The sequence below is a fragment of the Amphiprion ocellaris genome, chromosome 4 (assembly GCF_022539595.1).
Source record: "Amphiprion ocellaris isolate individual 3 ecotype Okinawa chromosome 4, ASM2253959v1, whole genome shotgun sequence".
Taxonomy (NCBI): Eukaryota; Metazoa; Chordata; class Actinopteri; family Pomacentridae; genus Amphiprion; species Amphiprion ocellaris.
In genome coordinates, this window is record NC_072769.1 from 15,313,343 (window position 1) to 15,328,751 (window position 15,409).

The 15,409-nt window shown below is 40.3% G+C and overlaps 1 protein-coding gene across 3 annotated transcripts; it reads left to right on the top strand.

Moving 5' to 3' along the window:
* Window positions 1-650: 650 nt before the first annotated feature.
* On the top strand, window positions 651-14,376 carry ptpn9b (protein tyrosine phosphatase non-receptor type 9b). 3 transcript variants are annotated; one of them, XM_023269207.3, is made up of 13 exons: window positions 651-780; window positions 2,825-2,968; window positions 4,889-4,978; window positions 5,091-5,215; window positions 5,912-6,017; window positions 6,131-6,241; window positions 6,340-7,247; window positions 7,370-7,466; window positions 7,983-8,052; window positions 8,718-8,796; window positions 8,933-9,083; window positions 9,317-9,524; window positions 11,672-14,376. In XM_023269207.3, the coding sequence occupies exons 1-13, from the start codon at window positions 748-750 to the stop codon at window positions 11,893-11,895; spliced, it is 2,346 nt and encodes a 781-aa protein (XP_023124975.1). In that variant the 5' UTR covers window positions 651-747; the 3' UTR covers window positions 11,896-14,376. The 3 variants fall into 3 exon arrangements, with proteins under 3 accessions (XP_023124975.1, XP_054865790.1, XP_054865791.1); XM_055009815.1 differs by lacking the exon at window positions 651-780 and adding an exon at window positions 822-965; XM_055009816.1 differs by lacking the exons at window positions 651-780; window positions 2,825-2,968 and adding an exon at window positions 4,206-4,246.
* Window positions 14,377-15,409: the final 1,033 nt, after the last annotated feature.

The following is a 15,409-nucleotide window of genomic DNA, read 5'->3' on the forward strand; positions in this document are numbered from 1 at the left end:
ATTCGCATGAAATACATATAATAATGAGATAAATCCTGGAATTAATAAATAAGTGAAGAACAAATGTTTAATTAATTTTTTACTTTTTTTTGGTTTTAATTTTAAACAGGCCATTTTCAAAAAACTACTCATCTCTTATTTCAGGGGAATGTTATATCATAATGACATAGTCATATAATAAATCCTGAAATATATAAATGAAGTGACAAAGAAATTAATAATATATATTTTTTAAACAGATAGTTTTTTACCTTAATTTTAAAAAAAGGCATTTTTCAAAAAAACGCTCGTCTTTTATTTAAGGGGAATTTTATGTCATAATGCCATATCCATTTGTAAAGATGAGTATTCCACTGAAATACATCAAATTTTCCCATGAAATAAATAAACAAGGAAATGAATAAATAAATAAACATTTTAATTTGAAAAATGACTTTTGTCACACTTAATTTCAGAGGACTTTTATATCACAGTGCCACATTTAATTATATCCGGAGCCATGTATTTCATAATGACACATTTATTTACACATTCATACTTTCAGAATGCATTTTTACTTATTTCAGGACTTTTTGTATGTGTTTCAGAGGAATGTGTGCTGTTGTGAGGCTGATGGACTGTCAGCGGTTCCTGTGTGTAGCTCTGAAGTGGGCCTGGATGGGCGGGGCCTCGCTGTTCGTCTCGCGCTGTATGGCGTGAGCGAGCGGCTGGTGGGCGCGCCTGCTGCGACGTTGCGGAGGCTTCAAGATGGCGGAAGCCCTGACAACTCAGGAGCAGCTGGTAAGGGTCTCTTGACGATTTTTCCCTCACTTTCTCATCATGTTCACGGTGTACACATGTCACCTTCAGTTTCTTCTCTCACCGCCGATTTTTCCGTATATTTTGTCACATGGTTGTTGCTGGGAGCGCCGTGGAGAAGTAAACAGCCCTGGCCCGTTCGCACCCTCCGGAGTCGACTGACTCCGGTGTGAATGACAGTAGCTAGCATGTGTGTTAGCATGATGGCGTTTGCTAGTAGTAGAAGGGCTCATTTTACCGGCTGTGCTTCGCAAGTACTAGCTCCCTTGATAGCTCAGATTTACATGGAGCAGACAGATATTTTTATATTGCTAATGTTGACTAGCGTCACTTCATTACATGTGGTTAGGACCATACATGTGGTGTCTTATGTCTTTATCGTTAGCCATCCAGATACCACATGTAACCTAGCCGCTAGCCGATTGCTATTGTTGACTTGCAGGGAATTTCCTCGACAGCTGTCTTGCTAGACGTTAAAAGTGGTACTGGACTACTTGTGATGGTTAAAAGTGAACAAACAGCGGTTGTCTTAATTATTGCTTGTCCTTCTGTACAGTGACACGATGAATAAAGACCAAGATAGGGACTCCCGTCGCACAACGCGAGTGTTTGCTGTGCTCCTACTAACTAGCAGCGTCCTGTCTGTCGGAGTTACGATCGAGAATTCACAGAAGCGATCCTCCGTTTCCTAGCATTGTTGTTGCCATCACTTTCTAGTAAAAGGGGTGGGCCTGACAACGATAGCCCATAGCAAATGTCACGCAGCGACTGTGATGACAACATTAATTTATAGCTACTTGTTTAATCTACCACTAGCTTTAACAACGTTATCTGATTAGTAAATGAAATTACCAAACGGCTGCCTAGATTTACAGATTTTTGTCTTCACGGCTAACATCACATTCTCACAACCAGTAACGTCAATCGGTTAACTACTTGAGGTACGAAACATTTGTAGATTTATCTCGTTTCTGAAATCAGCGACTTCTTGCCGTTCTAAGGTGCCAATGATCAATTCCTGTCGCTAACATACAGCCTTATCAGTCCTTTAACAGGCTCCTTATATGGCGTATACCACCTTTTTACTGTGTTTTTGTACGCAAAATCGGAAAAATGTCAACTCTTATCCTTGCTTTACATAAAGTGTTAAACTGAAAATATGTACTGTTACATCTAGGCCAACGCGAGGGGTGGCAAGAGTACTAAGCTCACCGTTTCTTGTAAATACATCTAATTTAAAACCTTGCTTCTTCTGTGTGAATTGAAATACTGTGTATTCTTTGTAAACATTGCACCTAGTACATTTTTTGTATTTGGTTCAGGCTATGTGTCCTTTTAGGTCCTGGTATTGTTACTGGGTGTCATAATTTGCTAGTATATGTCTGTTATACGGTAAATTCTTATATTCAGGAAAAAATGCAACAGAAAATGTCGAATTTTACTCATCAAATGCCCCATATTTGATGAGTGTGTCTCTTATTGAGGCATTCGTCCAATAAACTGCATCATGAGCCAAGATCCTTCAGGATGTAGGTGGTTTGTTACATCTGCCAAAAAAAAATTCTCAGGCAACCCTGTGTTTGGCTGAATATTTACATTTAATATCGACATCTTTGTTCTTATGTATCGGAGAGTGAATTACGATTTTTTATGAATCTGCTGAATTAATCTGCTGTACCCAATCATGACTCACAAAGTTTCAGATTTGGAGGACAGAAGCAGTCCACTTGGGGGGAAAACAAGCTAACTGTTGTCTCTTGGCATATGAGTGCTCTCATCCACGGCGTCTTCCAGTGGCACAGCCTGCTGCTACCATCTGCATCACACGTTTTTGTAACTTTGGCAGGGAAAAAACTGCAAAGATGAGGGGGGCTGACAGATTTGTGCGTTTTTCTTCTCATGTCAGTTATCATTCTAATCATTTGCGCATGTGTCTGCTCCCTTTAATGAATTTTCTACTTTTATTCTTACCACACAGCCACAGTCTCACCTTTTCCCTTCCATCTATTCTCCCGTGTCTGTCTAGGCTGTGGAGGAGTTCCTGAGTGAGGTGCGTAGCAGGGAGCAGCCTCACAGTGCTGGGCTCGTCTCCCAACCTACAGCTGTTAAGTTTCTTATGGCCCGCAAGTTTGACGTCTCCAGAGCCATCGATCTTTTCCAAGCATACAAGGTAGAGCATTGTTTGACTGAACTGAGACATCTGTTTACGTTCTGTGTTGTTAACAGGATACCACTGGGCTTAATCAGTACTGTAAGATATCTACAAGATATTTAATTGCATATTTTCTGACCAATATTGGCTCAACAATAGAAACATGACAAGTTTGTCAAAATCACTGCAGACTTGGTTTTCAGTACATACAATCAGAAAAGTTGTTACTTGTTTATGTCCTCTAAGTGTTCATCTTTGTTAGCAGATCAGTTGAACTAACTTCTAACAGTGACTTTTCTTTAGAAGACCATCCAAGTTAGTTTACATAATAGTTCAATAGTGTTAGGCTACTTCATTAAATTTTACACAGTCAAATACACACTTAGGGCTGCTATCAAATATTTCAGTAACCGAGTAGTCTATCGATTATTCTGGCCATTAATCGAGTACTTGAATTCCACGCTTGGCATGTGGCATCAACAGCGGACGTGAGCGTGCAACAGAGATAACCTCCTGGTGGAACACGGGCGGACATCTGCTGTGTATTGTACATATATAGTGTAGTACAGGGGTATTGTACGTTATAGAACACAAATTAGAAAACTGATCAGTTTATCAGTATTTATTACAGAGAATATTCAATTAGTAACATTAGTTTTGCTTTGATTTGGCCACGAATTAAAGTGATTTCCTTCATTATGAGACAGTGTCAGACCTACATGCACTTCAATACAAGGTAATGTTTGAATCTATGAAGTTTGATAGTTTTAATGTGCAGCTGTCTGTTAGAAAGAATCAGCTGCATTGATTGGTAACATTAATATATTGATGATGTCTTACATAATTTCCAGTCGCAGCTTTTTACCGTCATGAATTTTTATGTTCCTCATCGTTCTCCATTAAAACATCCAGTTGACTGAAGCAGCTGCAGATGATCGGTACATTTTGTGCGGAAAACGAGTCAAATGATGCGTTAAACGCTCCTGCTTGTGTGGATGAGTTTGAAGCAGAAAGTCTGAGTTAACAAAAAAAATTGAAAACCACCTTCGTATCTGTTAACTCTGACTGAGGTTTTAGTTCTTTTCAGGCCGTCTTACACAAAGAACATCCGACTATGTCAAACTGCCTGTGAAATTCTGCTAAATGCCGTAAACACTAGAAAAGCTGTGCCAGTTAAAATAGAATCATTCCATCAGATTTAAAATCCCCTTATAATTCATTTATTACAGGTCCAGGTCCATATAGGATGAAGTCTGAGTCTGGACCGCATTCCACTAGTTGGTAACAGTTAGTCTGGTATGTAGTGGATTAAACGAGGCCTCCATTCAGAGAATTTGGCCTCTTGGAATTTTAGTAATCAAATTACTGGGATAACTCGAGGAATCATTTCAGTCTGATACACACTCATTCTGTTAATCAGTTCTGAATGTCCATGCTCTTGTTTAAGAATGAAAAACCACATGCTGTGCTATAAGTGATGAAGTCAGACTGCTGAGGTTTCCATGGAGATCTGTATTGGGTGGTGGACACGGTGCCATGAAAATTCTAATGATGTCCTTTCGATGTTAAATATTTGAATTTAAAACCAATTTATGGCCCCAGCAAACAATGCTACCTTTGTGAAGCTGTTTGTAAATTTTGGTTATCCGTTTATAATGAAGTTGCAAATAGTAGCGTTGCCATAGGACTATGATGGGAGAAATGGCATAAACTGTGAAGACATAATCTGATGAAAACAAAAAAAGTGGTGGGCCACTAACATTAAAGATACAATCCTGGAACTTGCTATTGGTCACAAACTGATTAGCAGGTCAGAGTCGCAACTAAATCCAGGATATTAAGGTTTTTCTAATCCTTTTAAATGATGTTTGGATGCAAATTTGGCTGTACACTAATGAGTTTCCCTTTTCTGTCCTGTCTGTCATCTATCAAAATCAGAACACAAGAATCAAAGAGGGCATCATCAATATCAACCCTGACGAAGAGCCGCTACGCTCTGAGCTGCTGAGTGGCAAATTTACAGTCCTTGTGAGTAGTGGAGCAAATAAGAGTTTTATGTGTTTGCATGTCACTGGTCATGTTATGAATAAAAATGAGGTATATATTGTCGTATGTGGTGACCTGTTGATTTTCCTACCAGCCTGGCCGTGATGCAAAGGGTGCTGCTCTAGCACTGTTTACTGCCCGCCTCCATCGGCCAGACGTCACCACCCACAAAGCTGTGCTGCAGGCCATCATATATCAGCTGGACAAAGCCATAGAGAGGTGAAGCCTTAATCATTTATACATGAGACTTGTATTTTCCTCTTACATTTTACCTTGTTGCTATTTCTGTCATATTTAATTTTTCCTTTGCTGGTTACATTTTTCGTGTTACTCTGTCTTCTAATCTGATTTAAACTGGTCTTGCTAGTAGATGGTACAGTCAACACCCTGCCACTTTTACGTTCATTTTTCTAAAAACCACCTGAATGAATATGAAACAAACACTTACTTAGTCCAATCTTCCTTCAGCTCTTTTTAATAAAATTTTTTTGTATTTGTTAGTGCAAGCTTCTTTTTGGGGGATTGCTTTACAGTTTTGAGTTTTATTGTCAAAAGAAATTAAAACGTACAACACAGGACAGGAACACATCAAGAAAAAGCTAAAGTGAACAGCACAGACTGAACAAAATTACATTAATCCTCTCAATTTTAATGAAACAAAAGTGCATCAATACAATAAACAAAAAAACCAGATCACAAAAAGAATAATAATTTCCCTATCATACAATCAGAGACACAGGACCTCACAAATTCTGCTTTGATGTTAATTCATAAATAAAGAAGTAATCATAAACTAATAAATTAAGTGTACATCATAAAATGAATTAAATTATGCTGTAAGTGTAATGTTCAGGCTAGTTTCTTTTCAGCCTTCCTGCGCTTTTAATCTAAAAAATTTTTCTCATTTCTTTCCAGTCCACAAACTCAAAGAGACGGACTCATATTTATTTATGACATGACCAACTCCAGCTATGGAAATTTTGACTATGAGCTCTGTGTCAAGATCCTTAACTTGCTCAAGGTAAAAATAACCAACATTCTCTGTTGCTCTCTCATGTGCTTACCTTCTTCTTCTTTGTATTCTGTAAAATCAAAACCCTTTTCATCATTTTGCCTGATGTTTGTATTTTGCAGGGGGCCTTTCCGGCTCGTCTAAAATGTGTCTTCATTGTGTCGTCCCCTCTTTGGTTTCGAGCACCTTTTGCGGTTCTCCGCCTCTTCGTCCGCGAGAAGCTTAGAGAAAGGGTATGACTGTCTATTGTCATCAAACATTTACATTCTAATGTCTAAGAGGCTCATTATTTTTTATTTTAAATATGTTTTCTCTGCTCTCCATTCACCAGGTATGCACAGTGAAAGCTCATGAGTTGGCCAGTCACATCCCAGTCTCTTCCCTCCCTGAGCACCTGGGTGGAATGTCCCAGTACAGCCACGTAGCTTGGATCCAGTCTTGTGTTAACGTCCACACAAACGCAGTTCAGGGTGACACACAAGAGCATGACACTCACGACTGTGTGGGAAGCCTGTTGCGCTCTTACAGCTTGGAGAATAGCAACACAAGCGTCGGTACTACGCTGTCCCACACCCACATAAATACGCAGTTAGGTACTGAGCTACCCATGGCTAACTCAAACTGCTACGACGATAGCAATGCTAACCCACACAACCACTGCGGAGTAGTGGAGGGCAGGACTCGAGGCTTAGGCCAGTACCAACAGAGCCCAAATTCTGCTGCAGACAGGCCGCAGGGGAACCACCAACACTGGAACGGCTCAGCAGTGAGTGGAGCCAATGTGGCCGTTAGTGGCTCCAGCCCCAATGCGAACATGAATGGTCGCGGTTGCCAAGCTCCTCCCCAGTCAGACACACCCCCTGACACACCGCTTTCACAGAAAGGCGATGGGGTTGCAGTGGATGGCAAGGCAACGGACTGTGCCAATAGGGCTCAGAATGAGGGTGTAAAGGCAGAAGATGAGGAAGGAGAAGAGGAGGAAGGGGTGCCTCCATTGCCTCAGAAATCTCTGCCTCGTCCACCCCACCAGCCTTCCTCACAGTCACCGCCCCTGTCATCATCGTGGGGTCCTGAGGATGAGAACTGCTGCATGCAAGTGTCTGTTCACATGCCAGAACAGGGAGGTATGACTGTGCATGAGCTGGTGGAGCATGTGAAGAGGAAGAAGAAGAAGGGGATCTACCAGGAGTACGAGGAGATCCGCAAGGAACCACCAGCAGGCACCTTTGACTACTCCAAGTAAGACTTGTTATTCTATATTATTCTACTCATTATTCTGTGTGCTTCTGTCTCAGCTGGTAAAGGAAAACTGTGAAAAATGTCAGCAACCCACAATTCACAACTCAATTCCATCATTTCAGGAAATTATCCAATCAGATCAAGAACAGGTACAGCGATGTTCTCTGCCTGGACCAGTCACGAGTGCGACTCTGCCAGCTCTGTGATGATGAGGATGAGGTATTTATGAATTCCCTTGTTTCTGTGGTCTGTAGATAAATGTCATCCTCACTTTATTGATTTGTAGATGAAAGAAAGTTTGTAAATGTTTGCTGCTAAGTTTGCTGTCAACATCTGTCACCTTCATGTTTGTATATTTAGAAACAAACAATGTTGTTACGAGTTGCCTGGATGTAGTTTAGTAAAGTGTGGTTGGCACTGTGTGCCAATCAGTCAGGACTCCCACTAGATACCATATATGGAACATTAATGTTGTATTAGCAGTTACTTTGAATAAGATGCATGTTAGGATTGGCATTGCAGCTTAAGGAATCAAATTAACTAAAGAAGATTGAATCTGCTGTATATTCATGTGAGTTATATGTGACTTTCCAATTTTCTAACTACTTACAGTAAGTAAATGCTGGACCTCATTCTATTATTAGTTCATGGTGTTCTTAACAACTTCCTATAGGAGGCAGTAGGTCTTAAGTCTAAGCTGTAAACCCCACACCTCCTCTGCTGTGTGTTTTACAGACATCAGATTACATAAATGCCAGTTTCATGGATGGGTACAAGAGGAGCAACGCCTACATCGCTACTCAGGGTGAGCAGCTATTCACATAAACTCAGGCTCTGCTTGTCAATATCTTTATATATTATATTATTCGAACATAATTTCACAAATAGGATTAATTTGTCAATTAACTTGCAATAAACAGCGAAAACAATCAAATTAGTATTTGCCGTGAACACCCCTGCCTTTAAACAGCACCAGTTCTGGTATGTACACTTGTACACATTTTTTTGAAGGTTTTGATTTTGGATTGCTTCAGCTTCTTCCCACAATCCAAAGACGAGCTGAGGTTAATTGGTGATTCTAAATTGCCTGTAGGTGTGAATGTGAGTGTGCTTGGTTGTCTGTCTCTATGTGCGGCCCTACAATGGGTCCAGGGTGTCCAGGTGTCCCCTGCCTTCGGTGTAAGTCAGCTGGGATTGTTTCCAGCCTCCCCACAATCCTACAGAAGATACAGCAGTGTATAGATGATGGATGGGTGGATTTTGGATCACTGTGATGTACATGAGTTGCTAGCCAGTGAAACTGTGAGATGAAGAAGAGTCTAAGCATCAAAGCACCTAAATATTTTGCTAATTACAATATTTTTACTTGCAGTATTTAATTGTTTGTTCTCCAGGCCCAGCCTTTGTAGTCAGTCATTTGTAGCATACAGTCTGGTGTTACCATGATCTGACAGAATTTGTGTTTCTCAGGTCCTTTGCCAAAAACCTTTGGTGACTTCTGGCGCATGGTGTGGGAACAAATGGTACTTATAATTGTCATGACCACCAGGTGAGATCTCACTTTAGACATTTGGTGTTAACTTTATTGTCAAGTTTTTATGCATCTTGTTTGAACCCCAAAGTAGACAAGTAGCCATTGATGGGGTGAGAATGAGATGAAAAGGGTTTTCCTCTGTTTATCTCAGGGTGGTAGAGCGTGGACGTGTCAAATGTGGTCAGTACTGGCCTCTTGAGGAGGGCAGAACTGAGCAGCATGGATACTTCTTGGTGAGGAATACACACATCCAGGTGTTTCAGGACTTCAAACTCTCTCTTCTTGAACTTTACAACACACAGGTAAATTTCATCAGTCTTTGATCCATTTAAAGTTGTAAATAACACTCATAAAAGATAACCTGACACTGATTACTTTAGATTGTCAGATTGCTTTTGTCAGTATAATCTCTGTAAGATGTCAACATTTAACATATTGTGATAAGATTACTCACAGGCTCACGAGTAATGTCAGTTCAAAAAAAGGCTGATGTCTTAATTATGTTCTAACATGAGCTTGTCTGACCTCCTCTTAGTCTGGAGAGAGACGGGAAGTGTGCCACTACCTCTATGTCAGCTGGCCAGACTTTGGGGTGCCTAAGAGTGCTTCTGCTATGTTGGACTTCCGTGAGCATGTGCTTCAAAGGAGGGAGGCAGCAGTCCAGAACCTGGGATCCAGCTGGAGGGGTTCTCCAGGGGGCCCCCCTGTGGTTGTGCACTGCAGTGCTGGCATCGGCCGCACAGGTAAACACAAACCTTATGCGCTTCAAATATAGTTGTATTCCAGATTTATTAGCCATTTAATCACGCACACCTCTTCAAGCAAAGACTTCTGTGCGCTGTATTGCTCTCTAGAGGCAAAGCTCTGACCTGGTGCTGATGTTAAACAGTTGAGGCAGATGGCACTAATAAAGATGGTGACTTGGTTTTCTATGCAAAACCAGAACTTGCTTTATCCAACATTTTGCTAAAGAATGTTTTTTTTTCATTTAAAAAAAAACAATGTTCCAAAAATGTTAAATGTTGTTGAAACGCAAGCAGTTGTACAAGAATTCTGCCTAAATTAGGTACAGAGAACAATTTTAATGCCAGCACAACAAGCAGTGTTGTGATTGTTTGGTAATTTCCTGACCTTGAAACTTGTTTTGCCCAGCTGTGGGTTTTTTTTGGTGCCAAGTGCAGAGGGCCAGTACACAGGTGGGAGGAGAGCTGCAAATAGGTTGAACTGAAGCAGTGCAAAGTGAGTTGTTGGTATTTTGATGGAAAATCTGTCTCAGACTTCAGGCTAAGTAAAGTCTCAGAGCTACTTGGTTTCTTTCTGGCACAGTGTTAGTCTGCTACTCCTTTGGTGATTTTAATCAGGAGCAAACTAAACACTCTGAACAAATGAGCAACAATGACAGAATAATGCATATAAAGAAAATAAACCATTTTAAAACCAGTGAATGCCTTTTAATTGGCCATTACAAATAACATTGTGTTTAAAGCTGTCAATAAAGGCAGTCTGGGCGCCCATATAGCTCAACGAGTTAAGTGGGTGATCCACTGGTCCCTGATGCAGCGGCCCGGGTTCGATTCCTGCTTGCAGCCCTTTGCTGCATGTCTTCCCCCCCACTCTTCTACCCTGCTTCCTGTCTGTCTCTACTGCACCTATCGAATAAAGCCAAAAAGGCAAAAAATAACTTTAAAAAAATAAAGGCAGTCTGCACTGATCTGTAGCTTTGTATGTTTTTTAAATGAAGTATGTATTAAACACAGCTGCTTTTTGCTGTGTGAAATGCTTCACCTTGAGTTAACTTAGACTCTGCAGCTCTCTGAATGACAGAAGACACAGTCTGATAAATCTTCAGCCTCTGATTTACGAAGTGTTATGCCAGTGGTAAACATAAGCCTGTCTGCTGTGTTTATGTCAATTAAATCATATGCAAGTGACACCCCCCTGCTGCAAATCAACCAAATTCAATACTGCACACAGCAGACTGGTCTGTTATGTCTCGGTGTTCTGATGTTTATAGCGTAGATGTAAGATTAGAGCTGCTCTCCAATCCTGTGTGCAATGGCCTCCTTTGCTATTTTAGTAGTGCTTCATGTTTTATTCTTGTGCAGCTGCTGCTGTGTAACATTTCACAGATTAAAAGAACACTGAAATAATTGAAATTGATGCAGTCATTTAAACTGAATTCATCTATGTATTTTTATTTATTATTATTTTTACTATGGCGGTATAAAGGAAACCACACATTTTACCCCTGGCTACTGATATAAGGTGGTGTGTTTTCAGATCATGTCAGTTTGCGCCATCCAGACGACAACAACAACAACTTACAGCCTCTTTTTATTTGTTGAGCTGTTGTCCTCCTGCGTCACTGTGACTGGTGCAGTTATTTCAGAGCGATGAGACCAGTGATGTGACCACCACACCCTCTGTCTATGTTCAACTTCTAGCACATTGCGCTGCTGCACACAAGTGAACCAAAATAACAGGTGCACTTGGAGACACCCACACAGCTGGCGTGCCCAGTGCCTCTTTGCACTTGTTGCCGTACTTACATGGTTAAAATAGGGCCCAACATCTGAAATTGCGGAAATACTACTTTTACATCAAAACCTCCAAAAAGTAGATGTGTGTGTGTGTAAATGTGGAGCCAGAATTAGGTTCTAGATTTCAGTACTCAGTTTTTGATGTTAAGAAATGGAGACCTTGCATATTGTTGAATCATGCGGCTGAGAATGTAGGCCACTCTAAAGGCCAAATGAGGTGTATATGATCAAGTGGCCACTGCTGAATTCAGTCTCAGGTTTCCCCCTGTTGTTGAATCTGCACTGTGAACTACTGAGAATCTGTTTGGTGACTCATTTTTGTGTAACTGCTCTATCTTGCTCTTTGAAAGGCACATTCTGTACACTGGACATCTGCCTGTCCCGGCTAGAGGACATCGGCACGGTGGACGTCTGTCAGACGGTGCGGCGGATGCGTACGCAGAGGGCTTTCAGCATCCAGACCTGGGATCAGTATTACTTCTGCTACACAGCAGTCATCGAGTATGCTCAGCGGAATGGAAAACTGACCCCAGTGCAGTGGTCTGACTCGGACATAGAGACTGATAGCGAGTGAGAGACATAAGGAGGGATTAACCTGATGAACAAGATGGTCAACCTCAGCAGAAGTCATGGGAATGAAAGAGTGAGGAGTGGTGTTTCAAAGCAGAGGAGGGAGATGACTCTTCTGCCACAAGAGAAGAGACAAAAGATGGCAGCCTCCCACGGTTTCTCTTTCTTCACGTGAGTAGAGGGACAGAGGAGGTGAAGAACTGGAGAAGAAAACACAGTGCAGTGGAGAGTGTGCATTGCATCATCGATGAGCAAGCTGGCCTGCCAATTTTCGAGCCCCTTTTTATTTAGCAAACTACGGGGGCGGGTGGGGGGACTTGGCCTGCCCCGAACCTGTCTTGCTGACAAAAGCGTTGTACGAGTTGTAGCATTTTTATATTGACTTGCACATGAGGAATGACAAACTTGAACTTTACCCCTTGAAGCCCTCCAAAACCCCGTCTTTGTTCCTTTTTGTATTTCTCGTTTCTTTTCAGCTCTGAACAAGTCTGTGATCTCAGACAAAATGTGAGGATTATGAAAAGGTGAAACTTGAAAACATATCTTTTTTTGTTTTGTGTTTTTATTTGTTTTCGAGGAAATGGTTCTGAGTGAGAGAGTGGTTGTGAGTAACACATCAGTGTGTGAGCCATTTAGTTCATTTCCTTTTTTTCCCTTTATTTTTCATGTCCATTGTTTTTCTATGGTGCATTTTCTATGTGTGTTTCATATTTGTGCATATGTAGACTAACTTTTCAAAGCCAAAGTCCTCACCCTGAATGCTTGGATGTACTCCTGACTGAGATATTATAGACTGAAGCCCATGTATATTCTTGTAACATACATTTATACATTATTGTGCATAATAACAACCTCTGGAATAAGAGCAAAAAAAGCCTTGTTTAATATAATTGACTTAACCTTGAGAAAAACCATATGTAGCGAGCCAGGCTATTACAAAATATAGAGAGTTCTGGTCTTCAACTGATATTGTACAGCAAATCTCTGAAATGTCAGGTCTAACATCATCTTTACTGTCGGAGCGTTCTGATTGGACGATCTTAAGTAATTTGGCCTTAACTTAATTCACTGCCTCGTCGTTGTCAGACCTGAACCATACCTTAAACTGTACACTTTCATTTCCCCTCGTGTTCCTTCCCCTTTTTGAATCTTACTCCCTTGATACCACAACTGTTGTGTTAGATTCTCGAGGTGTATCCTGCCTCTGATAATTGTGCCTTCACGTTTTCCGTAGCTTAATGTCTCACTAGTACAATAACACCCGAACTAGTGCACTTGCATAGTACACATTAATTATGTGTCACACAGGACACCCACATTTTGCCTGTTGTCCTGTCCATAGCACACTACTTGCAAATAACAAGAAAGTAGTGAGTTATCTGGGAGTAAGCTCTGGTCTGAGACATGGCTATTCTTTTATCATTTTACCTCAGGGGGTAATTCTAGTGTTTTTTGCCTGGTGTCAAAGATCCGTTTCTGGGTTTGCCTCTGGTAAATTATCATTTAAGAAAAAAAAACTATATCAACTTTATTTTGTATTTTTTACTGTATTGTATCCTACTGTATTTATGTCTTTGTACAACTTCTATAATATTGAAATCAGTGAATGTTGGTACGATGCTACAAAGAAAACAGACCAGTTATTGCATTTGATAAGCTGAACAAATCGGATGGGCAGTGAAAATATATTTTTTGTTGAAACTTAAGTGGGGAAAATGTCCCTTGCCATAGTATTTTCAGAACTGACTTGGTGATTGTTCAATTTTAGGACAATAAGGGATGGGTGGGGGTGGGGGGGGGGCAAGCTAACAGTTGTGTTTTTAGAGAGCCTATTGTTGAACTCCTCAGACATTAACATCCGACTGTCTGGTGGTCCCCTATGCCAAGGTCAAAGCCAAAAAAAAAAAAAAAAAAAAGAGCTATCAAGTGAAAAAAGAGCAAAAAATACATACAAATGGCTGCCATTTCTGTTCCTATAAATATGAAGATAGAATGGGTTTAGGTTCATCAGCATGGAAAGAGAGCCTTGAATGTTTTTGGGGTAATGGTGTCCGACCGATTTAGTCAAGAAATAAATGGATATTTTTGGTGAATGTGGACCCTGCATCCCTCAATGCCAAAGGCCCAGGCTCGCCCTAAAGATCTTTTGTCCTATCACACATCCTCAGCAGCCTACTAGCATGGACCTACCAGTGCAGCCTTGCATCCACGTACACAGAGAGACTCCGGAGCACCTCGGGAACATTACTAATGAATATGTATAGCTACAAAATGGGGGAGTGTGTATGTAAGAGAGTTTGGGTCCCCGTGCTATGTTTAATTTGTTTTATAAGAAACAGAGAATGCAATGTGCTTTTGTCATTGGTGTTCATTTAATGTTTCTTTCTGTGCTTTAAGTTCATGTGATTGAATTATGGCCTTTTACATGCTGTCAGCCCAGCTGTCCCATTAAAGCAATGGTCTTACTATCTTGAAAGAATACAAAGCCAGTGGGATCTCTTCCTGACTTTTGTCGTGTGTAGATTAAATATGCTGCAGAAACATAACAAATCAAATTCAGTGTTATAGGTATTATGGGATTCCTTTCACCTGAGCATTCAATTGAGGCAAATTTTTGATTTTTCAAGTAGATTAACAGATTTCCACTTCTAGAGAGTCAACAAAAGCATCCAACTGGAGGTTTAAAATGTTGTCTCTACAAACTATGGCCTGTCCCTGGCACCAGTACAGTAATGTGTATAACAGTAAATTTACTCAAGTACAAATTTGATGTACTGATGTGATGCTGAATTTCAAACTACTTTCTTACTCCACAGTCTCATTCATTTTGCAGTGTTCTGTAACTTTTAAGTGAAAGATTTGAATATTTCCTCTCTCACTACCTGACATACTTCATTTTTAACGGGCTGCTACAGTGTGTGGCAATTTGTTATACACTATATTTTGTAAAGAAAGCAACACAAAGGAGAGAGTGGTTAGATTCAAATACTAACCAAAGTTTCCTTAGAGCTGCTAAAACAATAAAACTGGCCACATGGATGAATCTGTTTATGATTATGATGATTATGATGTTACAGCACATAAATGAGTGCAGTTGTAGACTTTGCATACATTTATTTTAACAAACATTTAGTGAAGTATTTTAGTTTGGTGGTATGCCACAGCAATACCACAACTGAAACTAATTGTTCTTTAATGTTCTGTTTATGATCATGTACTTTGCCAGTCAGTCTATCTAGTAAAGTGTCTCCTCATTCAATTACAGAACATGAAACCACTGGTTCCTGAGACTACAGCAGGAACAACTGGTTTGAATTCAACGCATCTGAAAGAAAAGAGATGTTTTCAGATAAATCATTACTTTTATAAGATTTTTTTTTTCAAACTGAAACTAAAACTGAGAAATGACATTATGCTTGTTGTAATCAGTGAGGGTTGAGACAGCAAGTAACATGCAAACATCAAACAGTTAAATGTTTTCTGTAACCTCTATAGTACTACAACAAAATACAGCAGAG